Genomic DNA, 24,080 nt, shown 5'->3' on the forward strand with positions numbered 1-24,080 from the left:
AGCACTTTATTAAATTTTCATGGTCAACTGGGGAAGGAAACTAGCGCGATGATAGCATCGCATCAAATTTAGCGATGCAGGTGTTCTGTTGTAACTACAACTCGCTTATAGTTGTAGGTGGAAAGCTTCCCTACTAAGAGAACCGATTTTAATGCAATCGATCCCCTCCTTTGATACAGGAACTCGTGTATAGGTAGTCATCGTGGAGTGGTCAAGTTCAAATCGCGAGTTCAGTCAGCCATCAACCACGATTGACGTACAATCATTATATACATTGCTTCTTTCTGTTAACACGGCCAAAGTTAACACCCACGGACAGCGATTAACAATGAACGTCGCGAACGTCCGGTCGAATCGCTGTTATTCCAATTACAAAAATCAAACTGTATCGCGCTATAAATCTGTTACGCGTTAAAATCGAACATCGATATTTCCCCTTGTCTGTTCAATCCTTTGTATCGGTACCGTTGAGACGATTTATTTCTACATCCTCGATCGAGAATGAAACGCAGGACACGGCATCAATATGAACAGGTAAGAACAGAAATTGAAGAAGAGTGGAATTGATATTCTAAGACAAAACACTTTACATAATATGATAGTTTCTATTTTACGTGCATTGATAACGATATGCAGTTTTCATGTTTTTTACGCTGTTCCGTTAAATCGGTTTGAAAAATGTGTTGAGTGGTACAATACATCTGTAGCATTCTTTCTCTTCCATCGAAGCATTGAAAGGTTATTTTCCACCGAGGAAAGGAAATTAGTTACAAAACCTATTGTCCGCGTAGAATTTGATGTAAGAATGTGTTTCATCACTGCTTATCTGGAACATGAACAAGTCAGTAGCCTTCTGCCGACATTGACCCGATTTCGTCATAAATATGAACCCGTTTAGCCTCGTCTAGCCTTTCCTCATCTTATTTTCGAATTTTCATGTACAAAAATGGTAAACGAACACGTCCATTAAAAATACAAAAAGATGTGATTATTCTGTGCAAAAAATTACAATAGTTACGAAACGTGTAACAATTGGACAGGGGTTCTCAACTTTCTCAAGCGCTGATCCTTTTCAAATATTAAATCAGAGTTAGTTCAATGATACAGGATTAGAATAAATAAATAATATAAGATATACCACATCCAGTTTCTTTATTTAACTTAAAAACATAGCAAGTACAATTTTATTCGTCAATTTTTGGAGCAACGTCTGCGCGCATGACCGATAGATCGACCGACTTCCGGTGCTCGCCACCATCTAGGTTGACAGCCCCTGGCATAGATTTTTATCGAATTCGTGTTGACGTTCTATTTACCGCTTCACGCCCTGTTTCCTTGTCTCGAAAATAACAATGGAAATCCTGTTCAGCAATCTTATCTTTCTACCGGTGCAACGTTGCGTTGCGTGCAATTAAAATCATCAGAGCCTGATAAAAGCGCCGCGTGGGCGGTACGAGAGGGAACTTGGAAAAAAGAGAATATTCGTGATTCTGGTTGCTGCGCTGCCACGGGCTATTCCGTTAATGAAAGAGTCATATAGGAACGAACGAACGAACAGTCGCGGGCACAGATAGGCTCAAGTGGCCAAGTGGCACTTCAGCTGACAAGATAATGGACCGATTGTCGAGAAAGAGAAAGAATCAACGCTTCATAGGACGAGAGCGTCGGGCGCGCACAGTCGCTGCAACCGCCGAGCTGATCATTCAATCGCACTTTCTTGTTCCTTTGCCGCACTGATGACGCACTTGTGACGTCAATCGAAGAAGCAAGAAACAACCCTGGCATACCTTCTATGCATCTCTCCCTCCGCATTTCTTCGGCTGGTATTCGATCCTTGACTCCAGCCACTTTCTGCGACTCATTCATCTCATGAAAAATCAGCTTTCGTAAAATCACACGTCTTACGCGTTTCGAGATGCGAGGGTCATCATTCACCGAGACTTTGGACTTGCTGCTGTACAGTTTGGCCTTTCAGAAGCCACACTGATCGATTCCAGTTTTTGTCAAATTTTTAATTCCGTCTTCGAAGAACGTAATCAGTGATACTGTTTTCAAAAATCGAAAGAAATAATGGTATAATTGCTGCATGACTGCTGAATAGTGTTTAATCTGAATGGCTCATGTATGTGTTCGAAACACCCACGATAAATGGATCTGTATTTACTAAAACCTGATTGTGAACAGTTGACAGTACAAACAAAATCACACATTTCTCAGAACTTTCTCCAAATTCTTATTTTTATCGAAGAAAAGTAGCTTCAATAAGTATCACAATATGTTCTCTGATTTTTTGACAAAACTAGAACAGTAAACAAATTCAGCTTGAACATAAACGATCTAGTTTGCTGCGTTATATAAAAAATAAGTTTGCATATGTCAAGCTCTGAACTAGAAAACTCTTGAAACAATTTCTTAAAAGCAGAGAAGATAAAAATGGAACGTCAACGATCTCCTCTCCATAGAAAACATCTCCAATAGCATAATTCCTAGATTAGATAAGCGGCCGTAAAAAGGTTGTCAGAACTAGAAAGATGAGACTTCTATACCTCAGCTCCGAAAGACACACAGTATCATTTCCCCAGAAAGAACAATCACGTCATAGCTCTGACCTCGATCTCAAAGAAAGCGGGACACGATAGAAATTGGAAAATATCGCGGGACATTACCGAAATTCATTAAGCTCTTCGTTCCAGTCGAGCGTCACCATCGAACGACGTAGCTGTCGCCGGTCGACAGCGAAGCACCGAGGACAGTGTCGAAAAACCGGCGGAAAAGAGGGTGAATTCGTCGAAGACTAACGCATCCTCCTCGAAGCCACGTCCTTTGGAAGCGAGCCACGGCGAGGAGGCGAAAGGCAGGGGATCGAAAAATGATACCGAAGACCTGTCCCCATCAGGCTCAACCGGTCGATCGCTAAAAGCGGGTCAGAAGATCTCGCCGCGTTTCCCGTCTAGCTCCCGCGTGGTCCACGGAATCGAAGATGGCGGCGGGGGCCATCGGCGTCGACGCGGCCGCGATTGGTTCAGGCACGGTGCGCGATGCGTCTGCCGTATTTCAAATCGAACGACGGGTGGCCGGGTAGTGTCGGTAGGAGGATGCTCGTTCCCTCGGAGAGCTCGCTCGCGACGTGAGAACGAGCGTCGGCTGGCCCTGAGACGGCGGAGGCGGCAGCCGAGGAAACAGCTGTTGGATTCGGCAGCTGGAGCGCCGAGCGTGGCGCGGACCGTGGCGCAGAGCTCGCGGAAGCGGCGCGTCGGGATCGTGGAGAATCGGTACGTGGTGGAGACCGACGGCGGACCGTCCTCGGTATGCGAGCTGGCGCGTGACCTCGAGCGGCTGTTCGGCGAGAGGGGAGCCAGCGGCGCGATGAGGTCGAAGAAGCAGCAGGACGCCGAGGCGGAGACCGCTGTCGATCCGGTCGAGGCGAACGAGACCTACGACGAGTTCGACACGGTCAGGATGCCGGTGGTCAGGTCTTTGAGCAAGAGCCCTCAGAGCGACGAGGGCATCGAGGCGGACCCTGAGAGGAGGAGAGGCTCCGTCGCGCGGTGCTGGAGCCTCGACTCCGCGGCGGCCAGTGACGAGGACGCCGCGCTGACCGCGCACCAGTTCAAGCGGCACAAACTACGGGTCACTAGGTGCTGTAGCTCCGACAGCGCGGTACTGAGCGACGAGGATCAAATAAAAGGTGAGGGGGATGGAATATCGGCTGACCACCAGTTGCTCGACCCGCGGTGGGGGCAATCTTCTCTGACCCACGCGTCTCGTGTCATTGACATCACGCTTTCCTTTGTTTCTCTTTTTTTCCCGCGTATCGCTCGTCGCGGTGACCTGTTGAGTTTAGTTTCTGGCGGTAGAATTTGAATTTTTTGCGGTCCTTTCAATGAGGTTTCAGGCACGCTGTTGTCTGTGGAAGAGATGTAGGGTCATTTGTGTGTACTTGAGAGCGAACGTGGTCTTAATTTGTTTTTACTATTTTTCAAAAGAGCAGGGGGATTTCTTTTATTCCATCAAAATTAAGAAAAACCAGCAAGATGCTGTGTAAAATCTAATTTAAAAAAGGAAGTGGACTTGAGTTGGTGTGACTCTCAGAAAAATTGATAATACCTAACCACAGAAGTGGTTTAAAATAAACCCTTTAAAACACTCTATGAAACAGTCTATAACTCTACAAAAATAGTCCCTTAATTTCTGCTATTTTTTAAGACTGTTAATTCTTAATAATTCTAGCTCCATTAGTAGTGTGTTTTATGCAATATTACCTGGATAGTAATTAACTTTGTTTCACCTGTTTATAAAAAATTATTTCCAGGATGGGATGGTTCAAACATGGTAGAAGGAAGCGAGTCAGAAAATCATGAGGGAAGGCCCAGGTATTGGAGGACACCAAGCGTTGTTGTCAGTGATTACTCTGATTACTCTTACCTGGATGAGAAACTGGAGAGGAATGATTTAGAGCTTGAGAAGTATGACGGGACTAGTGGAACTCCGAGTCAAGCCAGTAGTTGTTCCTGCCTGGATTGTGATGAAATAAGAGAATCTTTAGATAATCAGTTCCTACAAGTTTGCCGTAGCAGGCGGCATTCTGACTCCTGCTGTTTGTGCCTTGATTCCGCAAGCACCACTGCCAATAGGTACAACTTTTTCTACGAACCTATACAAGCTCTGCATTGTTCTGTATGTATTAAAGAGTACCCTGAACTTTTTCAGAAATATTAACGAAGGTGGAAGCAGAAGGAACTCGTGCTTGGACACTACTAATTCCTATTACTCGAAGCTAGACTCTCAGTTCCTGCAATATACACAAGATGACACCCCAGAATTACAAGAAAAGACAAAGGTCGAATTTCTGGATATTCCACCAGCAAGGAAGATTTCTGATTGTTCCACCTCCAGTCTCAGTGGAGACGAATCCGATGTCCCTGAACTTCAGCAAGTCAAACCTTCTAGGGTAAGTTGTACATTAATGTTATTCACCTTTTATTCATAACAGATGTATAAGAAACAGGTACAGATAGTCTCTGTTACGTTTAGAAAAACATGCCGTAAAAGGGGAGAACGAGAAAAACGATGAATAGAATTTACGTGAACGTATTGAATGATTTGTTGTCTGCCATTCTGACGCAGTTCCATTTCAGGTGTATAAATATTTCAATACTGTGACACTGAAGGAAAAACCTGTGTTTAGTACGACATCGTCGATGCATTATTGTTTCTCTCCCCTTCTTTTCGTCGGTGAACGCGCGCGTAATTTATCTTACGCAACAGCGCGCTTCTGCTCCAATTTGTGAACAAACGAACCATTCAATCGTTCAATGTGGAATTCATCTCGGCGCATACCTACTTAGAAATGCTTAATGAGGACTAAACAGAATATATTTACGTACGGATGCACTAAACCGTCTTTTTCGTTCTTCTATTTTTATTCTCGTTTTCTTATCACGACGTACGGCGTCACAGAAACGATTAATTATTTACCGAAAAAAGTCTGAAGCTTCAGAGAAGTAAACACGTTTTTGTATGAACAGTAGAGGATGCAAACTCGCGAACCTTGCACATTTCCAACTTCGTATACCTATTCAACGAACGTCACGTAAGAATGGGACAGACGGGAGGCGCATAACTTACGCAGCTCTTGAAATCTGTTGTGCATTCCATTCTTTTGTACGTATAAACGACCATACTTGTTTCTTTATCTGCATACTCGTTTAACATACGGATGGCAAGGTGTTTTCAAACCCGTTGCGCACGTATGTATCCGCTTCTTGCATTCCTCGCACGAGTTCAATCGACGTCTACGCTGGTAAACAATTTTACTGTTTGAAAAATAGCAACTCTAATGTACATTACATTACGTCGAACGAGATTACTCAACAATTTCACAAGCTTGGGGTTGCCCCTTTAAATATCATATTTTCTGAGTAAAAATGTTACATACTTCATATGACGGAGTGTGAGCTAGAAAGTCGATTAGAAAATCAAAGTTTTATCGTATTACGTTATCGAATTATTGTATCGAAATTCAAGTTGTGCAAATATAGCCGAGGGCTTGATGAAGTAGCCGTGACCATTTAAGAAATGTATCAGTGACAGTGAGCGCAACCAGTCTCTATTCGTGACTGTCTCCAGGGGATCTGGTCAGTTGCTGTGAGCCTCTCATCTCTGCAGAACATAGCAGCTCATTGTCATTGTCAGTAGTCCGCGGTGCGTGATTTCATACGCGAGATTGAGACTCCCGCCGAGTTCCTCTGACAGAACACTCTACCAAATGAATTGTAAAATTAACTAATTTGCATTTTTTAACCACAGAGAAAATGTAGAACAGTGATCCCTGTTGAGATGTGATTCCGTGACCAGTGGATTGCTAAAAAAAAAATGTTCTCCAAATCCTCTAATTTCGTTGAGTTATCGACTCAAAAAAAGAATAGGATTTCAGTGAGAGTGAAGAAGGTTTATCGCATGGACTGAGCGTGAGAAGTGCTGGGATAGGATTTAAATAAATCCCGCCTGGTCCAGTTTCGTTTGAAATGTATTTCGGATACGCGGGTATTTTTGTCAAGGTCTGGAAAAACATTTGCGAGTGAATCCCACCGCTTACTTAGAACTAGCCTTGTAAGCAACTAGAAAACGAGGATTAATTTCTGCGTGAACTTTTCTTTATAGATACGAACATCGTTGAGGATTTCGAAAACAGGATTCTCTAGATTCACACCCACAACCGTTTCCAAGAAGCGAGAATATCATGTATCAGCGTCTTTCCCTTGGGAGACTTAAAAAAGAGGAAGTCAAGACGGGAGATCGTTCAGACGAGGGACACGTTAGATTTGCGAAAAAAATCAGCGGTAAACAAGATAGGCTCTTTCATACGAGATAAGAATCTCAATAGTTTCAACTCGACAGCAGAGGAATAGATATCACGATTCTCGTGAGCTTCATTCACTGGCGACTACTCCGAATGCGCAGTTAGTCGAAAGCCTTTGTCCGTGTTAGACGATAAGGATTACGGCTCGAATTTCGAGAAAGAACTTTGTCGCGTGCGCGAGATCTGGGAACGAGAAGTTTTATCGAAAAATATTGCCACGCGATAATATGCAGCGTTCAGAGACAGTCGCAATTACAGCCAGTTTCTCGATTCGAACGTGTACGATCAGATATGGGAAGAAGCACTGTGCGACGAGACGCGACTCGATCGAGGATTTCGGCGAGTATCCTTAGCTCGCAGCAACGAGGAAGGAAAGAGGCTTCCCGTGAATCCAGCAAATGTTTGTTCGGCTCGATAAAAGCTGATCTACATCAGATATTGGACAGAGATGTCGATCACGACAGGCTACTACTCCAGGTATATTTGTTTGCTAAAGGAATCTCCTCGGTTCGTAAAATTGTGTAAATTGATCTTTAGAAGCTTGACAAGTGACAAGTTCTGGCTGTATTTGTGCTGAAACACTGACCATGGTCAATGTAACTCAGCTTGACTGAAGAAATCATGCTAATTCACATTTGAGGAATTGTGAAGGAAATGAAATCGTAGGGAAAATGTAAGAGACAACGTGTTGTTATTTACAGCGGCAAAATCTTTAGAATTCCAGGCAATGATATGCTTAACAGTGCTTGATAGCGACGGCATCGATAAGCTGTTGTTATTCCGATGAAGATCTACGATAAGATCTGGCGACGCGAGGCGCAGCACGCGTCTTGATCCACGGGAGTCGTCACGCCTTCAGAATTCACTTATATTGTGAGCTGGCTGGTGTTAAGGGTCGATAATTACTCTGTACTGTGTTTGCAAGTGAAATTAATTAGAATATTCATGAGTATTTGTTCACTCTGCGCTTCGTTGTACGTTCTTCTTATACATTCTTGATCGACCCAATCGACAGCACCGATAATTCCACACAGCCTTGTCGATAACGTGACCTTTCTCTACTCTTTCGGTCAAAAGACGCACGAAGCGCTAATGACTATCTCGCTGAGGGACCGTGATTGAACATGATCAAGCAGAACATGAAACAAGAATCGAGCGATAAGTGAAAGCCGGAACGATGGTTCGATGATTTATTAGTTGCGACAGAATATTAATGAACGCTTTGAAATCGTACATAATTAGAAGTCAGAAGTTCTGAAGGAATTTGAAAACTTTGTAGGATTGAATAGGACTCTTCCTAGATTGTTAAATCATAAAAAGTTAGCAAGCTTTTCAAGAGGTCAGTGTCTATCAAATACTAGTTCTTTTTGCCTCCCCAAAATATAGGGACATATTGTTAGTAAAAACTGTAGGAATTCAAGTACTAGTTTTAGTCTTGCTTCTACTAAACTTGGTACTAAGTCTTCTACTCTAATAGACTGGTCTTGGTGCTAGTTTTTCGGAATCCTAGAGCAGCTATCTAAACGAGAATTCGCGAGTCCTTTGGAGTCAAAGAAAGTAAACTTGGCTAAATAAGATATAGACTTAACAACCACAAAATTATCACACAGCAGACCACTCGACTCAGTCTCACCTAAGTCACTATAGAGGAAGCACTATAATCAAATTGCTTCTGACTTTTCCGCTAATAGACGATTCATCATTGGAAAAGTCCTTGCGCTGGCTCGATTAGGAAAGAAATGCCGAGTCCCTCTCCCAGCGAGACGTACGCGCGTTATACTATATACATATGCGATATATACGATAGGTGATCGAGTAATACGTGGCTAACTAATAACAGGAAGCTTTCAATTCGGGTCAGTAGAGGAAAAGTGTGTAACCGGGCCTGTTCGATGCTGGCCCTGGCGTTCCATGTCCTCGTAGATATTTTGCAGTCTCCTTCCCAAGGACGATAACATTAACCAGCAAAGGGATTCACTCGCTAATACGAACGATCACATAATTGCCTTGCTTGTGCTGCTGCAAGTGATCTTTATAGAGAACTCTAGGAGTCCTAACTCCACTGAAGTTGATCCTCGTAGTTGACTCACTTTGCAGTAACTTTGAATACACAATGCTAACGATAAAATCTGAAAGGAGTTGGTGTCTGGTAGCAACAGTTGCTTCTTTAAACTTCGAAGAACTCAAGCTTTCAATTAGTTAAGATATCGAAAGGAATCATTGGAAGAATGGAGGAAGAAAAGAAAGGCGGAAACTCGGACGCGAAGAGCAGCTCGCCAATGTCAACGTCACCTTTATCGACTGCACCGACGCTGAACCTGATGGAGCAGCTTCTGCTCGCGAAAATAGAGAAGCACAGTCTCCGCGAGAACGATGGCGAAGGGGAGATCCACGGAGCCTTGGCAAAAAGGAACCTCCCTTTGAGGAGGACCGATTCGATGGACAGTCAAACGAGCACGAGCACTTACAATTCTGCCTTGTCAAACGATTCCTCGAGCAGCAACTTTTACTGCAAGTGCGACGATTGCCTGCTGGGGATCGCAGACGAGCAAACCCCACCGCCGATTGGTCCAAAAAAGGTAAAACTTTAACAGAACAAATTCAGACAAATCTGTGAATATTTATACGCCAAAGAAATTAGGAAAGATCGCTACAGGTCCAGATTCTTTTCCAGGGTAGCCAGGATCAAGCGGAATTCCTTTAGAAGTAGATCGAAAACAGTTTCGAAAGCGAGCCATCGTTTCACTTTCATTCCATATGTGAGACAGTTGGCGAGTAATTTAATGTACACCCGCCGCCGACAGCTCGATGATCGATTAGAAACTTATGATCGACGATTGTGCAACAGTCGAGCCTTAAATTCTTCGACATTTCCTTCGATTATCGCGACGAGGAACGCTCTGCGGGATTTCAAAGCGTTCTCGCCGCGGTGCTGCAGGCTCAATTAGCGGCGTTCCCTTTTAGTTTCGAACTGGTTGGTCAATCGAGCGACGCGAACCAATTAACTTACGCCTGTTCTAGTTTCCTTCAAAATTGGAATGTTGTTCTGCCACCGGCGGCGTTGGAAACGCATCGGGAAATTCTGCACGATTGCTCTGTGATGCAATTGAAGAGGACGTAGCAAAAAAAAAAGCTACTTTTGTATGAGCTCTTCAATTAGTTCACCGATACGCATAAAGAGTTTGACTCGTGTGGAACTAATAACAATGTTAATACCAGGCAGTGTTAACGCTCGAGCACTAACGATGTTAACACTTCAGCATGGACGCTATTCATGCGTAACAAGTGGTTACTTCTGTGCTTGAACCTTGACATTCTGCGACTCGAATTAACTTCGACCAAGGATTCTGCTTAATTGTGCGCGGGCGGTCACGCGCGTTCAGTTTTTACCAGTGCCGTTTCCACGGCAGCCTTGGAAAATATTATTGAATATCTCTTCGTTGGAAGACTGATCTGGGTCAAGGGTTCTCGCCTTGATCATCTCCTCTTCTTCTTTCTTCTCACGTTCTCTCTTTGCTCTTGCAGGTTTGACTGTAAAATTCGCGCGCGTGGTCGTTTGAAGTTCGAATTTGGCGGAGTGAAAAAGCGCTACAGCGTAGAAGAAGATTGCCAATTAAAAAAGACGAAGGGACCCTCGTTGCGTGGAGAAAGTTTGCGCAGTCGCGCCTGCGAATTTATGAGTATCGTAAAGCTTCCATAAAGCCAAGACCCAAATTCTGCCCGATTACACAATAATCGAATCGCGGCGGGCCTGTCCTGCGCAAATTCAGCGGTGTGATTGTCAAGCACGTAAAGCTGAATAATTAATGTTAGCGTTAATGTTATTTATAGACGTTAATATGTCGTAAAACGTGGCAGGCGCGTAGGAGACACTTAAAAGAGCAAAACGAATCAGCGGGCGTATCACGTACTTGCTGCATTAGTGTGCACCATTACGAGGATCGACTTATGTATCAGGGACACTTGAGAATTCCTCCACGAAGTCATTTGAAAATTCAATTTTCACAGAGGAAAGATTATGCAGTTACAGAGAAATTGTATTCCTTCTAGGGGAAATGCCTGTTCACTGTTTTCGAGATGTCAATTTTCGAATCCCATAGAGACAGCCTAGTACTGTATCGACCTAGCGTTCTGTTCGCTTCTGATAATTCCGCTAATGACAGCCAGCGAGCGCTAGTTAATTAGTCGATGACGCATTTCGATGGACGTTGCGTCGGTTCCCAACACGGCAAATTTGCGAGCAAAGCGAAACTGGACAGACTGAGTCGAGTTTTCGATCTTCTCACTGATAGCTGAAGAATAGCTCTTATATCTCTGGCTTTAAGGCAAGACATAAGTCACATTGTCAAGAAACTCGAGTTTGTATCTTAATTGAAATCTGCAAGAGAGGATGTGACTTATACTGCTTTAATTTACGTCTACAGATATTACTCTCAAGAAGAAGAATCTGAATTTAAAGACAAGTAAAGATATGACGGACTGAGGCCCAAGTCGGAGTAATTGGACTTGCTATTCTTGAGATTTCCAGTAAAGAAATCTAGATGAAAAACTGTCCTCTTGGAAAAAACCATCTCGACAAGTGTTTTTTTCCTGAGAATGCTAATCTTATCAATAGGTGAATCGTGAGAGGAAGTTCTTTTAAATCCACGATCTCATGATGTACAGATCAGATCAGATACATATACTCAACTCTGCTCGTGACCCACCAGTGGCTCACCACCCACACCTTGAGAATCCACGCTCTAAAACAGAGTTTCTCAACTTTTTTTACCTAGTAGCTGTCTTTTCCCAACATCAATCACCTCTATGGTCCCTCTCCACTTTTCTTTTCTTTCTCTCTCCATTTTTCTTGCCCCCTTCACCTTCTCTTAACACGATCCCAAAACTTCTCTGCGTCAGACCCCCCTGGCTCCACGTGCCCTCGCTGAGAAACCCTGCTCCAGGGTTCACCTTTACGTAAGTGAGCGATCAGAGCTGCACGTGCTCAAGGCACGCGATTTACCGAAAAGAGTGCGTCGACTCGCGTCCAGGTGTAGACTGCAACCTGGATCCGGGGTCGGTTTCGCCAGTCGAGTCGATCGACGATGCCATGGAAGGCCGAGGAATCCCGAGCGCGTTGACGCAAAACGGTCACACACGGAAAATAAATGAATATATCGCCGCTGGAAAGCGTGACGTTCGCTCGAATCGAATTATGTAATCCAGTGTCGAAGACGTCCGCGCGAGCCGAGTGCCAGTTTATTGGGGAGGAGCGTCGAGGGCCGATAAACGGGCAACAGGTGAATCGCGACTGCGTTTGAACAACTGCTCGAGCATCTCAGTTATCACCGATGAGTTCGGGCGAACATCTCGAAGGCCGTGAGACATTAGTTGCCCGAGAGGAGCCATGGCGTTGCGACCACGACAGAATGCAATTCATTCAGTGACCACCACATAGCTGCTTATCTATTGGGGACCAATGGGAAGAGAAATAGGACCAGCACTGAAACTGGAGAGAATAAGATTGGAGCAAGAGTAGCTGGAAGGTTTGATACTCGAGTAGTAGCTGAAAAAGAACTCTGGAGTATCGTTCTTTGATTAAGTTAGCAAGAGCAGGGCGGGTCACTGGCAGAGCCAACTGAAGCAAGAGCAGCTAGAAAGTTGGATACTCGAATACTATCTAATAAGGGACTCTGAAGTATTGTTCTATGATTTAGTTAGGAAGAGCAGGTCACGTCACTGGCAGAGTCAATCGATTTTGCGTAAGACGAGCCCGATCGAAAACAGTCAGGCACATTGCCCAACGAAAAGTGGCACACTGTTCGCTTTCCACGCTCGAACAGGGCCCAAGGAAGAGCCTCGACGTGGGTGGACAAACAGGCGCGTCCAGTCGATCCAAGTGTCTCGATTCGGTCGTATCTCGCCGATTAAAATAATTCCAATTCCGCGACGGTTGGATTCATTCGCTTTCCCCTTCCTTTCTCTCCCCTCCTTTGAACCGTGGTCAAGATCTGGCCAGTAAGTTTGCAAAAAACCATGATTACGTTCGTCGTCGTGGGAAGGATCGAAGTTGATCGGAGAGAAAAGTGTCGTTTCCAGTCGATCACGGTGATATCGTGGGACCTGTTACACATTAAATCGTCTGAAGCTCTATCAGATAGCTGGGTTCTCTAGGAAAGAGAATAGAAGTTGGTAGAAAGATATTGGAAGCTTGAAGGAATCTGAAGATCGGTTACGGTTGACAAACAATTCGACTGTGATGGTGGGAGACGTCGAAAGTCAACGAATTTTAAGAATCTCCATTAACGCGATATTTAATCTTCATTAACACGATTCGATAAGGAAAATAGACGTCACCTGTAAGCTGTTCAGAGTCAAAGGTCGAGGAAGCTAATCGCGAATGTTCAAGGGAAAGCAAGCTAGATAACTGTTCGAAATAATGACTACGAATGTGATCGAGGATGGCAATTAATGGTATTTAAAGACGGTACGAGCTAATACGATGAAATTGGAATAAACGACTTTGACGTGGTCGTCGGTCTTAAAGGATACTAGGAAAAATTAGCGAGTAATTTAGCAAATTGCAGTATATAATATAGCAGACGCTGCCTTATTAATTATACTGTGACAAAGCTGTTTTCATCTTCACGCGATATGTAATAAGATCACAAGGCGAATAAAAGTTGAGAGATGAATCGACTATATTCTAAATGGTTCTCAACTTAGCCAAGTAGGATTCAACTTGAGCCAAGTAGAATAAACAATGCAGAAGACTTACGAAAGGATAACAGTACCAAAAATAGTGGTTTGTTCTAAATCAGTGTTAGAAGACTGCACAGATTTGGACGACTGCGATAAGAAATCACCTGGCCACAGGAAGATGATCAGGTCAAGGAGTAGAAGACACTCGAAACGATTTTCAACGAGCATCATGGATCGTCGATCGCCTTCCTCTTCTAGGAGTCCTTCACCCTCTTTCCTGAACTCTCAGTCGCAAGAACAAGATCGTGATACTCAGAGCCAGACAAATAATGAAATGGACAACGAAGATCGCGATAGTCTTGATAATCTCGATACTGAAAATAACAAGAAGAATCGTTTGGTTGAGCCGAACTGCGAAGATAACGCAGAAAGTAAGTTAAAAACGAAAGGAAACGTGAACAATACGAAATCCACAGGAAGTGGTAACTTTGGCCTCTGTGAAAGCAGGCATTCGAGGTGCAACAAGTGCACCAAAGATCTGATCAGTGGAGAACAGGTTTGTTTGAACGGTTGTTCAGGGTACCAGCAGTATCTTCGATTGCTTGAGGTGCCGCAGACCAACTTGGAATGGGGAGAAGGTAGCGGTGACGATCTCAGTTCTGAGTGGGACTCCGATTATACGGACAAATCGAATGATCGAAGGACGGCGAAGGTAACAACCTTCGGTGGAAAATATCTTTCGAAAAGACCAAGTTTTAATTCTTTTAAAGCACCTAGTGCATCCTCTTCCTACAATAAATCATTTTTATAATTATATTCCATAATCTGTTTTCCTTCGACCTACAGGAACCTCGATACAGGTTTAAAAACGCAAGCAAATTAGTAAAGCTGCTATTTCTGTTCTTGTTTCAGTCTTCAGGATGGAGGAAGCTCCGGAATATTGTTCATTGGACGCCATTCTTCCAGACGTACAAGAAGCAGCGATATCCATGGGTGAGTTTTCGATTAGTCACCTCTTTTATTTGTATTTTAATCACTCTAAAGTCCCACAACTTCTGTAAAACGAAACAAGTCTATTTACACCGAAACTTTCGCAATTCTTCAGGTGCAATTGGCTGGACATCAAGGCAACTTTCGAGCAGGGCCCACTCCAGGAACGATTCTGAAGAAACTCTGTCCTCAAGAGGAAGCCTGTTTTCGACTGTTAATGAACGATGTCTTGAGGCCTTACGTGCCTGAGTTCAAAGGTGTTCTCGATGTGAAAGAAACGGATGAAGGAAACGCTGAAGACGGCGATGCGGGTGAAGCAGTGGAGAAGAGTTCCCCCGAAGACGCTGGGAACAAAAGGGCAGTCGTGTCGACTTACTTGCAGCTGCAGGATCTTTTGGGTGACTTCGAGCAGCCCTGTGTGATGGACTGCAAAGTTGGTGTCAGGACGTACCTGGAGTCTGAACTGGCGAAGGCCAAAGAAAGACCTAAGGTACAAACGTTTTTATGAAATGCTCGAGTAAAAAGGAATTAGAAAAGCTTGTAATCTCTGAAAATGTTCATGTAGTTACGGAAAGACATGTACGAGAAGATGGTGCAGGTAGACCCCAGTGCACCGAGCGCTGAGGAACGTCGCGTGCAAGGGGTCACGAAGCCAAGGTACATGGTTTGGCGCGAAACGATATCCAGCACTGCCACTTTAGGTTTTCGCGTGGAAGGCATCAAACTCGCTCACGGAGGATCGTCGAAAGATTTCAAGACCACTAGAACTCGAGACCAGGTTCGTCATAATTTTGAGAGCCAACCTAAGTCAAGTCTTTTTTCATCATTCTTCAGAGGGGATCACCTATTTCTAAGCATACTATTTAAAATAATTTATATTATTAAATCTCCTTTAAATAGATTCCTTTTAGTCTGATGAAGATTTAGAAAAAATAACGCCATATAAAATTTATTTTTCAAAAAGAAGTGAACTTGGGTTAATCTAGCTCTCAGATAAAAAATCGCCTCAAGACGCGAGTTATAGCCAGAAGTTACGACTCTCGAGAAAATAAATTGACAGCGCCTTAAATTTCGGCTCTAGGTCACCGAAGCACTAAGACGCTTCGTCGAAGGCTATCCACATGCAGTGCCGAAGTATATTCAGCGTCTGAAGGCTATCAGAGCTACGCTGAAGGCGTCCCCGTTCTTCGCTTCACACGAGGTCGTCGGATCTAGTTTACTGTTCGTCCACGACGCTAAAAACGCTGGTATCTGGATGATCGATTTCGCGAAGACGCTACCTCTGCCGCAGCATTTGCCACGAATTTGTCACGATGCTGAGTGGCAAGTGGGAAACCACGAGGATGGATACTTGATAGGCGTAAATAACTTGATAGACATATTTGAAGATATACGGAACTCTGAAACGACGTAACTTTGTGTTATTTGCCTTTTGGGAAGATTGTATTAGCAGAGTGCTTCAAAATATCGCGACTGAGGGTACAGGCTTGTAGATATACAGTGAAACGGGACGGAGAAGGCTCTTTTCTTTCACAGCCTACTTGATCTTAGGCTGGAACCCTGTGACGACTGGCAAGAAACGCATTTAATTGCTTGTACCCTCAGAGATAATAGTTTTAATCTCGAGTGTGCAGTAAGTACCTCTATTCCTTGGACACACGTATGTGGACTGCTCGTGTTTGTGTCCTCTTTATTTCCCTAACGACGCTATACGACATAGCATAATTTTGTATATAAATCTCCTCGAATTATTCTGGTAGGATATTCCCGGGACGATATCCTTGCAAGAAACGGACCAAAGACGCGGTGGCTACTTGCTACCTAGCTATATTCATAGTAAAACTTGCTCCTTACATCGTAGATCGCGAAGAGAACCTGTGTAAAAATAATTTAATGTTCTACCATAATTACGTTAACTTTATTTATACATTACATGCGACGCTGCGAAATCTTCTTGATACAAGAGAGAGAGAAAAAGAAAGAACTATGTTTTGTATTTAAAATCGTACCATGCATTTGTAAATAATTCGACGCTTAGTACAAAAGAAGGTCAATGACCACCTGTATTTTTTTCATTAGGTGCCTATATATCGACGTGCCTTGATCCAAATCTGCGTGTTAATGAAAGGAGCGATCTCCCTTCACTTGCGCCTTAATTCTACGCATTCCGGTTCGTTAATGTTTATTACTTCCGTCTTTTTTACACGTGAATCGCGACACCTACATTCTCACGAAATTTCAGAAACGTCCTACATGAAATTAAACTGAACATAGAACGATCAATAAAAATAATAACATAATAAAATATATCAATTCTGTCAAGGCGTGCTGTAAGGACTGTTCCTCGATGGTTGGGTCTGAACAGTTTGCTGTTGATTCCCCGTCGACTGTGTCGACGAGGTAATCGTTGTCGGCGCGATTACTCGCGCGTAAACCGCAGCTCCAGTGGTCTTCAACCCTGCCGGAGTTGGTATCACTTTTAAACCGTGCAACGTCTTTATATTCAGCAGTTGGCTCGGTAAAATGATAGGTTGCTGTTGCGTTTGTTGTTGCTGTTGCGACGTCTGCTGCTTACCAAGCACCACGTTCCCACTACTACTCACTCCAACACCGACATTCTTGTTGCCACTGGCTAAAACGATTGGTTTTCCAGCTAACTGAGCCGTCACCATTCGAACAGTCTGGGCTTGCGGTTGAGACTGCTGTTGTTGCGTGCTGACTATTATCTTCGACTGTCCTGAAGGAGTTTGCGCCTGAGACACCACCTAAAATTGTGTCAAAATTCAGGGTAGAGTTAAATATCAGTCTAGGCGTCTCGTAGGAACTACAAGAAGACAAATCTGTACCTGATATTGCGTTTGTATTACTTGTTTCCCCTGTCTGTTAAGCTGATTAGCGTGGCTGGTCGTGGTGGCTAATTTCAGACCCTTCTGAGCGAGCAAACTCTCTACAGAGATAAGCTGACCTCCACTTGAACTAGTTAAAACCTTCGCTAGTATCTTCTGTTGTTGCTGCTGTTGCTGTTGCTGGTGAGGGGACTGTTGAATCTGCACTGCGATCGGTTTCCCTCCGATTTGCGCGATTATGCGTTGCATACCAGAGGTTTGTATCGATTGCTGTTGATTCGTTACGACGCGTTGCTGCATTTGCTGTTGCTGCTGTTGCTGTGGTTGCTGTTGCTGAAATAAAAGAAGAAAATCTTTGGTAATACAGAAATCTTACAGCATGGCGAAGATATTTTACGCGAAGCTTCATACCTTCAATTGCTGCTGCTGCAACTGCTGTGGCTGATTACCAGAAGGCGATGACTGTTTTATGAATATTGTCTGACCCTGAAGCCCATGGCCCGTCAGCAACGATTTAATTTGCCCTGAGCTAACCAGCTTGATCTGAGAAGCCAGTAAAGTTTTTCCAGGTAGCACATGTTGCTGTTGAGACTGCTGTTGCTTTATATTAGCCGTCTGCAGAATGCTCTTCCCTCCCTGATTCGTTACGATTGTTTGTTGCTGTTGCTGTTGCGATTGCTGCTGCTGCTGCTGCGATTGCTGTTGCTGTTGTTGCTGATTTTGTATTTTCGAAGGTGGAAATAGTGTTGTCAAATTGGTGGTCACGTTTGTTGCGCTATTTGAAGCGCTACTGGCTGCAACTGATTGAGCAGAATGCAGCACAGAGTGCCCTGATAATCGAATCGTTTGCAAGCCAGCAGAAGTTGAGACCTGAATTTGGTGATGAGGAAAATGTTGCTGATTCGATTGCAGCAGACTCTGTGCGTTCGTTTTCACGACAGCTACAGGTTTTCCACCAATGTTAGTCACCTTCTTTGCTGTGGCTGTTGTAGTAATTTGTGGCTTTACTTCGTTACTTGTTATGTCCTTCTCTACAGTGACAGTATTAATAGATGTAGAAGTTGGGAGAGTCGTAATGGGAACAGTGGTTCCAGACACAGCAACAGCCGAGCTAATCGCTGCGCTGATCGTTGTCACTGCACTAGTAGCAACAACAGACTGCTCGGTCGACGCAGAATGATCATTCACGACAATCTTTTCCTCGATCTTTTTCTGTTCCTTCCTCGATATAACAGGCTGAGAGGCAGTTGCGATTTTCCTTTCTTTCTTCGGCGTAGAGTCTTTGCTGTTACTTGGAGACTGCTCTTTATTAACATTAGAAGGTTTTATCACAGGTGGCAATGCTTTGCTTCTCGACATACTGGCAACATTTTTCTTATTCTTTGCAACACCTTGCAGCTGCTGATGGTACATTTCGAATTCAGATTCTGAGCGAGCTCGATGAAGGTACAGCCACTCTTTGCGCCGCGGATAATATCGAACACAAGGATCTGTTTCATAGTGTAGTCTGTCCAAAGCACCAGACACTACCGAATGTAAGTACCCTTCCTTGTCATCGCTATCTGTTTGCTCTCTGATGTACTGAGAATCCTTCAACAACTGACAAATATCTGCACGAGTTCCCTCGCCATTAGGAAGTCTTGCAGTTGCGTCTCGGACTAACGCTAAGATCGTTACAAAATTCGGCCTATCAGCCACCAGCAACGAGTGTCCTCGCGCTTTAGTCAACCCAGAGGCGACATTATGCTGATAAATGCCTTTAACAGGACCCACGACGGATGCATAACCATGCATCCTGTAAGTAAATGCTTTATGAGGCGCAGCGTATCGCATACGTTCCTGTCTCCTAAACTCTTCGCGCTCTTCTTGCGTGGATGGCCGCACTTTCCATTCTGTTGGCCACAGAGCACGTGGTGGCTCCCATTCTGCAACAGTGTTCGCAGAACCGCCGTCGACGTTGATCGATTCCACTGGCGGACTGCTGACTCTGCCACCTGAGTTTACGTTTCCATTCCCAGAACTAGTAGTAACATTACTAGCAACAGACTGAGCCATTTGAGACTGCTGCTTCACAGACACTACTGAGCAAGAAATCGATGCTGAGGGTGGGGCCAACGAATCTCTGAAATGTAATTTATTAATTTTCATTCGCTAGGAAAAGTTTCTATAAGTTCATAGGTCCTGTTACGTACTTGTGCATAAAAAATTTCGCGCACAAATCCGACAGACGGGAATCCGAGTCTCGTCCAGCTCCAATCCACGCATAAACTCCACTTCCTTTGTTTTCTAAATAAGGAACCAAGTCTGGTTCGCGTTCCTGTCTATCGCCTAAGTCCTGGGAGTAAGTAAGCTCTCCAGCAAGGAATCCTAATGCCAGTGGAACCAATGCTGTCCAAGAGGATGTCAAGGAATACCTAAGTTAATAATTCATGATTATATACAGATTCTAGGTATAAAGCTGCTGTCTAAATACCTACCAATCGTTTAATGGTGAAATGGGATTTCCTTGCCACTGTGTCACAGCGTCTTTCATTTCCCCTGCACTCATCCTGTACTCGCCTTTCGAGGTGAAGGCATCTCTCAATAACGAAAAGAAGCAAGCGTGAGTTTCTTGCATCAACTCTGCTCCATTATTGATGTCTATAGTATCATCGTTCGCTGGAACGTTCAATTCTTTATCCGGTATCGATATAACTCCTTCATCTTCACATCTAGAATAATATCAATATGTTAAATACAGATGCCAATTCTGTCAAGATATATTAAGGCATGAAAAATAAGCAAAACATACTTCACATCGTCCAATATGTCAATTCCATCATCAAGTTGAATTGGTAATTGCATCATGTCGATGCTGTCCAGATCAAGCTCTTTCTTGTCAGTCTCCTCGTCTTCCTCTGCTTCAGGAGGAACATCTTCGCTCACTCCTGTACTAAGTTCCGTTTTAATTTCGTCGTACTCCATATCCTCAACTTCTTTCTTAATCTCTGGCGTAGTTATCATTGAAGGTTTGCTACCCTTTGGTGTAGCAGGACTTCTACAATGCAAGTTAAATGAAAATATAAGAAAAATGAGACAATCACTTTTCAGAGCAATATTACATAGTATAAAAGATACTCACAATTTTTTCCTGGATAGTTGATGCATCTCGTATCCATCTGCAGGCTCTGACTTAATTGGCGTTAGCATCCTCTGATCCATATCCAATGTACTGGAATGTCTGTTGTCATCCGTGGTATGGGAATAATCACTGTTGTCGCTTTCATGCTTTATCGAATTGGAATTCATTAGCCGTGGCGCTGGTGGACACAGCGGAGATTGTTCCAATTTAATTCGCTTTTTCGCTGGTGTAGTACGCATTAGGGAGCCAATTGATAATTTGTGCTTCTGACCAATTTGTGCTCTTTGAGTAAGGTCGGCAAGAGCGATACCTTGAGTATTCAATTCTGGGTGGATCTAAAATAATGGAATTTATCTTTTATCAAACCAGATATCTAAGGAAAGAACATATTATTTTTAACAAGAAAGGATGATATAACGCACATCGCGACGCGCTCTTCGCTTCTTATGCTCGAGTAACATTTCACGATACGTTTCCTCCGTTTGCTCGCGAATAAATAACGATCTGTTCGCTGGGTACTCCACTCGTTGCAACGTGGAGAAGACAGGCCGAATCGTCTCATCTTCATGATCCAGTTGCAAGCCTCTGAGAGACAATCCTTGGGAACTCATGAAAGAACGCCTCTTCTTCTTCTGCTTCGCCCCAGACAGCTGGTAGTGCGGGTAGTTCTCCTCATTCTCGGATGTCGTGTCGGCTGCTAACTTGGCGTTCACTCCAAGCTCTGTCCTCAGTGTATTCAGTTCCTCCAAATAGCGCAGTTGCGTTTTCTCTTCAACTGTCGGTGCATTGCTTGTTAGTATTGTCCCTCGGAAGTTACTACATACTTCTCTGCCAAACGGCTGGAGCGTGGGGGAAGTATAAACAGCCAGAAAATTTTTTAAAACGATTCACAGCAGTCGCTTAACTTACCCATAGCAGGCTTCGGTTTTCTCCATTGAACTTTCGACATCGTTCTTGGCGCTGGCTGACAGAAACCTTGCTTGTAAGCGTTCGATAGTAAGCTTTCCCTGGATTTCAGTAACTGACTAGCGAGTTCGTAAGACCGTTTCCGTTCTTCGAATAGTAATCGCCTTTGCTGCGCCTTGCGTACTAAGCTACACATTCTCCTGATATCTGGTCGATAATGACCAGCTGATAAGTGACTATGAAATGCATCCAGAGGTGCCACACCGAATCTGTAATAAATACAGATTGATTTAGACGTGTTTCTTAGATTCAGAAGATTTAAAAAAAATATACTTTTATATACCTATGATTTTCGCGATTAAATAGCATGCGCAAAGTCTTCTCTGTTTCGGCCTTAACGTCACAATCTTTCGGGAAAGTTGGTAAAAAGTTGCACAGTGTTTCTCTCTGACTCTCAGTCAAACATTCATTCCAGATATAAGGATAATCCATAAGTTCTCTGAAAATTGCAGCATGTTCGCAAAGATCTTGTGGCAACTTCACTTTGGAGTTTGCAGCAACACAAGTTTCCCATTTCTAGAAATGAAGAATTTGTGAATAAAAATAAAACTATGGGAAACTTTAAAAATAAAATTAATTTTACCAATGTATCTGGGCTCTCAGCTTTAACAGAATATTCCGTGTTCTCGTTCTCATCTTCATCATCGTCTCCAGAACTGTGACTTTCACTGCCACTTGTACCATGTTCCTCTCCACTCTCGTCCCCACTGTCAGTGGAAGTACTACTTCCACTGATGCTACTACTACTACTATTACTTCTGGAGCCATGAGAAGACACATCATCTTCATCTTCCTCTGCACCACTATCTCCGCCAGCAGAGCATTCATCTACCTGCAAAAATAATGCACATCCACTTAGTTACATAATATTAAGCCTAAATTAGAGGCAATCAGGATTGAGCTGGAATACTAATATTCTTGATAGAAAACATATCAACATTATGTCAAAGGTGAGAAACTAGTTGCTCACAAGTCACCTTCTTCCCTTACTTTTTTGTTTTATTCAGGTATAGGAAAACTGTTCAGTAGTGGAGCTCTTGTGGTTCTCGGCAAAAAAGTTCATCACCCCTGACATAAGTGATAGCAACTCGAAAATAAGTGAAGGAAAACAAACACAGATAATACCTAACAAGAAAAACAAATATTATTAGGTACTAAGGAAAACATCTAAGATACGTCTAAGTGTATTCTACGAATATTTATTCCATTGAATAATTGTTCGACTATAGGTGACAGAAGAAACATTCGAGGGACAAACAATATTATTTTCCCCTCTGCAGTAACATGACACAGGGTATGCACGACGCGTCTCTATCGTATACAGTGTTATCGATCGTGCAGGTATCTATTTCAAAATAATTAATCGCAACCAACCTCCATTTTTGTCAGTTTCTCTGCGCTTGCTCTACCCTTGTTCCGTGAGTTTTGCTGTCCCGTCGAGAACAGCCAGATCCTCCGCCAGCAAACGATAATTCACGGAACAGAGAAAAGCCAAAGCTTGTGGAAAAATCGCTCGGCGTTCTTCCGATACGTGAAACTCTTCTCTTGTATCGAGCGAATATTAAGTAATCTCGCTATTCACCGTTTGACCTGTCACAGCTACTGCACTCCTACTCTTCCGACAAATTTTAGTCATGGCGTGGAATACAGCGAACAGAACCACGGTGTTTGTATATGAAGGATCTCGAGAGCGCCCACCTTCTTTGCCGGTTTATAACCACGGCTGCTTAATGGCGGAGGATTAGGGCTGATTCAGTACCGATTCACGCAAATAAAATAACATCTATTCTTATTAAGGAAGACATAATAAATTCTAAATTTTCTAACTGATACGATGATATATTTGTTAAATTTTTGTTTGTGAAAAATATGGGATACAGTATTTCTGAAACGGCGTGAAATGGTCCTAGGGATATTTAGTTTTTACCAGCCTTCTTTGTTGGTAGCAAAAAGGAGCGAATTTTAATTTGAAAATGAGTGAATCTTTGAGGATCACTTCTCTTACCGACACTAAAAAAGTAAGAGATGACCAATTAGAAGTTTTATGGTTTATAATATGTATTGGTATGAGATATGATATGTATTTTCGTGTTGCATAGTTCTTTATTTGCAAAAAAGTATTGTAACAAATGAAATAAAAGTATAAACGACTACGAAGTTACGTTAATGAACTGAAAAGTCACCTGTATAAAACTTCAGAAAAGTATTTGTTTTTTTTTTTAGTTTGCACAACATATGTGCAGCGATAAAGCTGTACCTAATGAAAAATCTACCGAATTATACAGGTATATTTTCGTGTTTTAGTTACTAATATTTTACTCTAGTATGTTTGTACTCTCACCACTTAACGTATAAAGTATGATAGACATTTCGAACGCTGGGCATCGAATTTCTACATTATTAACACTATAGGAACTTCTAAGCATGAATATTCTCATATCTGCTTCAAAACTACTAATAACATTAACAATCTTATCCATCAAAAATCTTTGATGATAGAATCTTCAGTCGTTCTATCTCTAAACTGAAGTATTAATAATATCAATCACAAATATCACTGAATAATACTCTTGTAACATTGTATACGCAGATCTTACATTAACGAAGAGTTCGC

General features: G+C 43.1%; 3 protein-coding genes and 1 long non-coding RNA gene across 5 annotated transcripts; 3 read left to right on the forward strand and 1 right to left on the reverse strand.

Moving 5' to 3' along the window:
- The first annotated feature begins 195 nt into the window (after positions 1 to 195).
- Positions 196 to 5,389, forward strand: LOC143185191 (uncharacterized). The gene is made up of 5 exons (XM_076387972.1): positions 196 to 534; positions 2,694 to 3,688; positions 4,313 to 4,634; positions 4,711 to 4,951; positions 5,139 to 5,389. The coding sequence occupies exons 1-5, from the start codon at positions 527 to 529 to the stop codon at positions 5,289 to 5,291; spliced, it is 1,719 nt and encodes a 572-aa protein (XP_076244087.1). The 5' UTR covers positions 196 to 526; the 3' UTR covers positions 5,292 to 5,389.
- Positions 5,390 to 6,291: 902 nt separating this feature from the next.
- On the forward strand, positions 6,292 to 8,724 carry LOC143184683 (uncharacterized). The gene is made up of 2 exons (XR_013002800.1): positions 6,292 to 6,560; positions 6,664 to 8,724. It is a non-coding gene; the product is annotated as an uncharacterized LOC143184683 (long non-coding RNA).
- Positions 8,725 to 8,961: 237 nt separating this feature from the next.
- On the forward strand, positions 8,962 to 16,851 carry Ip3k2 (Inositol 1,4,5-triphosphate kinase 2). 2 transcript variants are annotated; one of them, XM_076387974.1, is made up of 5 exons: positions 8,962 to 9,441; positions 14,456 to 14,536; positions 14,649 to 15,023; positions 15,099 to 15,311; positions 15,615 to 16,851. In XM_076387974.1, exons 1-5 carry the CDS (start codon positions 9,091 to 9,093, stop codon positions 15,945 to 15,947), a joined length of 1,353 nt encoding a protein of 450 aa, XP_076244089.1. In that variant the 5' UTR covers positions 8,962 to 9,090; the 3' UTR covers positions 15,948 to 16,851. The 2 variants fall into 2 exon arrangements, with proteins under 2 accessions (XP_076244089.1, XP_076244088.1); XM_076387973.1 differs by lacking the exon at positions 8,962 to 9,441 and adding an exon at positions 13,152 to 14,255.
- Nfrkb (nuclear factor related to kappaB binding protein) lies at positions 16,852 to 22,978 on the reverse strand. Its single transcript, XM_076387969.1, has 12 exons — positions 22,841 to 22,978; positions 22,050 to 22,298; positions 21,750 to 21,982; positions 21,410 to 21,675; positions 20,923 to 21,275; positions 20,501 to 20,835; positions 20,171 to 20,416; positions 19,857 to 20,090; positions 19,572 to 19,793; positions 17,791 to 19,501; positions 17,380 to 17,712; positions 16,852 to 17,298 (listed from the first exon to the last, which is right to left on the reverse strand). Exons 1-12 carry the CDS (start codon positions 22,844 to 22,846, stop codon positions 16,852 to 16,854), a joined length of 4,635 nt encoding a protein of 1,544 aa, XP_076244084.1. The 5' UTR covers positions 22,847 to 22,978.
- Between the last annotated feature and the right edge of the window lie 1,102 nt (positions 22,979 to 24,080).

This window comes from Calliopsis andreniformis, chromosome 10 (genome assembly GCF_051401765.1).
Source record: "Calliopsis andreniformis isolate RMS-2024a chromosome 10, iyCalAndr_principal, whole genome shotgun sequence".
Taxonomy (NCBI): Eukaryota; Metazoa; Arthropoda; class Insecta; order Hymenoptera; family Andrenidae; genus Calliopsis; species Calliopsis andreniformis.

What these genes read in the sequence shown, in the direction of transcription:
- LOC143185191 (XM_076387972.1), top strand. An exon ending in CGACGAGGATCAAATAAAAG is followed by an intron (nt 3,689 to 4,312) that starts GTGAGGGGGATG and finishes AATTATTTCCAG; the next exon opens with GATGGGATGGTTCAAACATG. An exon ending in GCAAGCACCACTGCCAATAG is followed by an intron (nt 4,635 to 4,710) that starts GTACAACTTTTT and finishes GAACTTTTTCAG; the next exon opens with AAATATTAACGAAGGTGGAA.
- Ip3k2 (XM_076387973.1), top strand. Translation starts at nt 13,605, where the DNA reads ATGCAGAAGACTTACGAAAGGATAACAGTACCAAAAATAGTGGTTTGT. An exon ending in ATGATCGAAGGACGGCGAAG is followed by an intron (nt 14,256 to 14,455) that starts GTAACAACCTTC and finishes TTCTTGTTTCAG; the next exon opens with TCTTCAGGATGGAGGAAGCT. An exon ending in CCACTAGAACTCGAGACCAG is followed by an intron (nt 15,312 to 15,614) that starts GTTCGTCATAAT and finishes TTTCGGCTCTAG; the next exon opens with GTCACCGAAGCACTAAGACG.
- Nfrkb (XM_076387969.1), bottom strand. An exon ending in AAAACCGAAGCCTGCTATGG is followed by an intron (nt 21,276 to 21,409) that starts GTAAGTTAAGCG and finishes ATGCACCGACAG; the next exon opens with TTGAAGAGAAAACGCAACTG. An exon ending in GACATATTGGACGATGTGAA is followed by an intron (nt 20,091 to 20,170) that starts GTATGTTTTGCT and finishes ATATTATTCTAG; the next exon opens with ATGTGAAGATGAAGGAGTTA.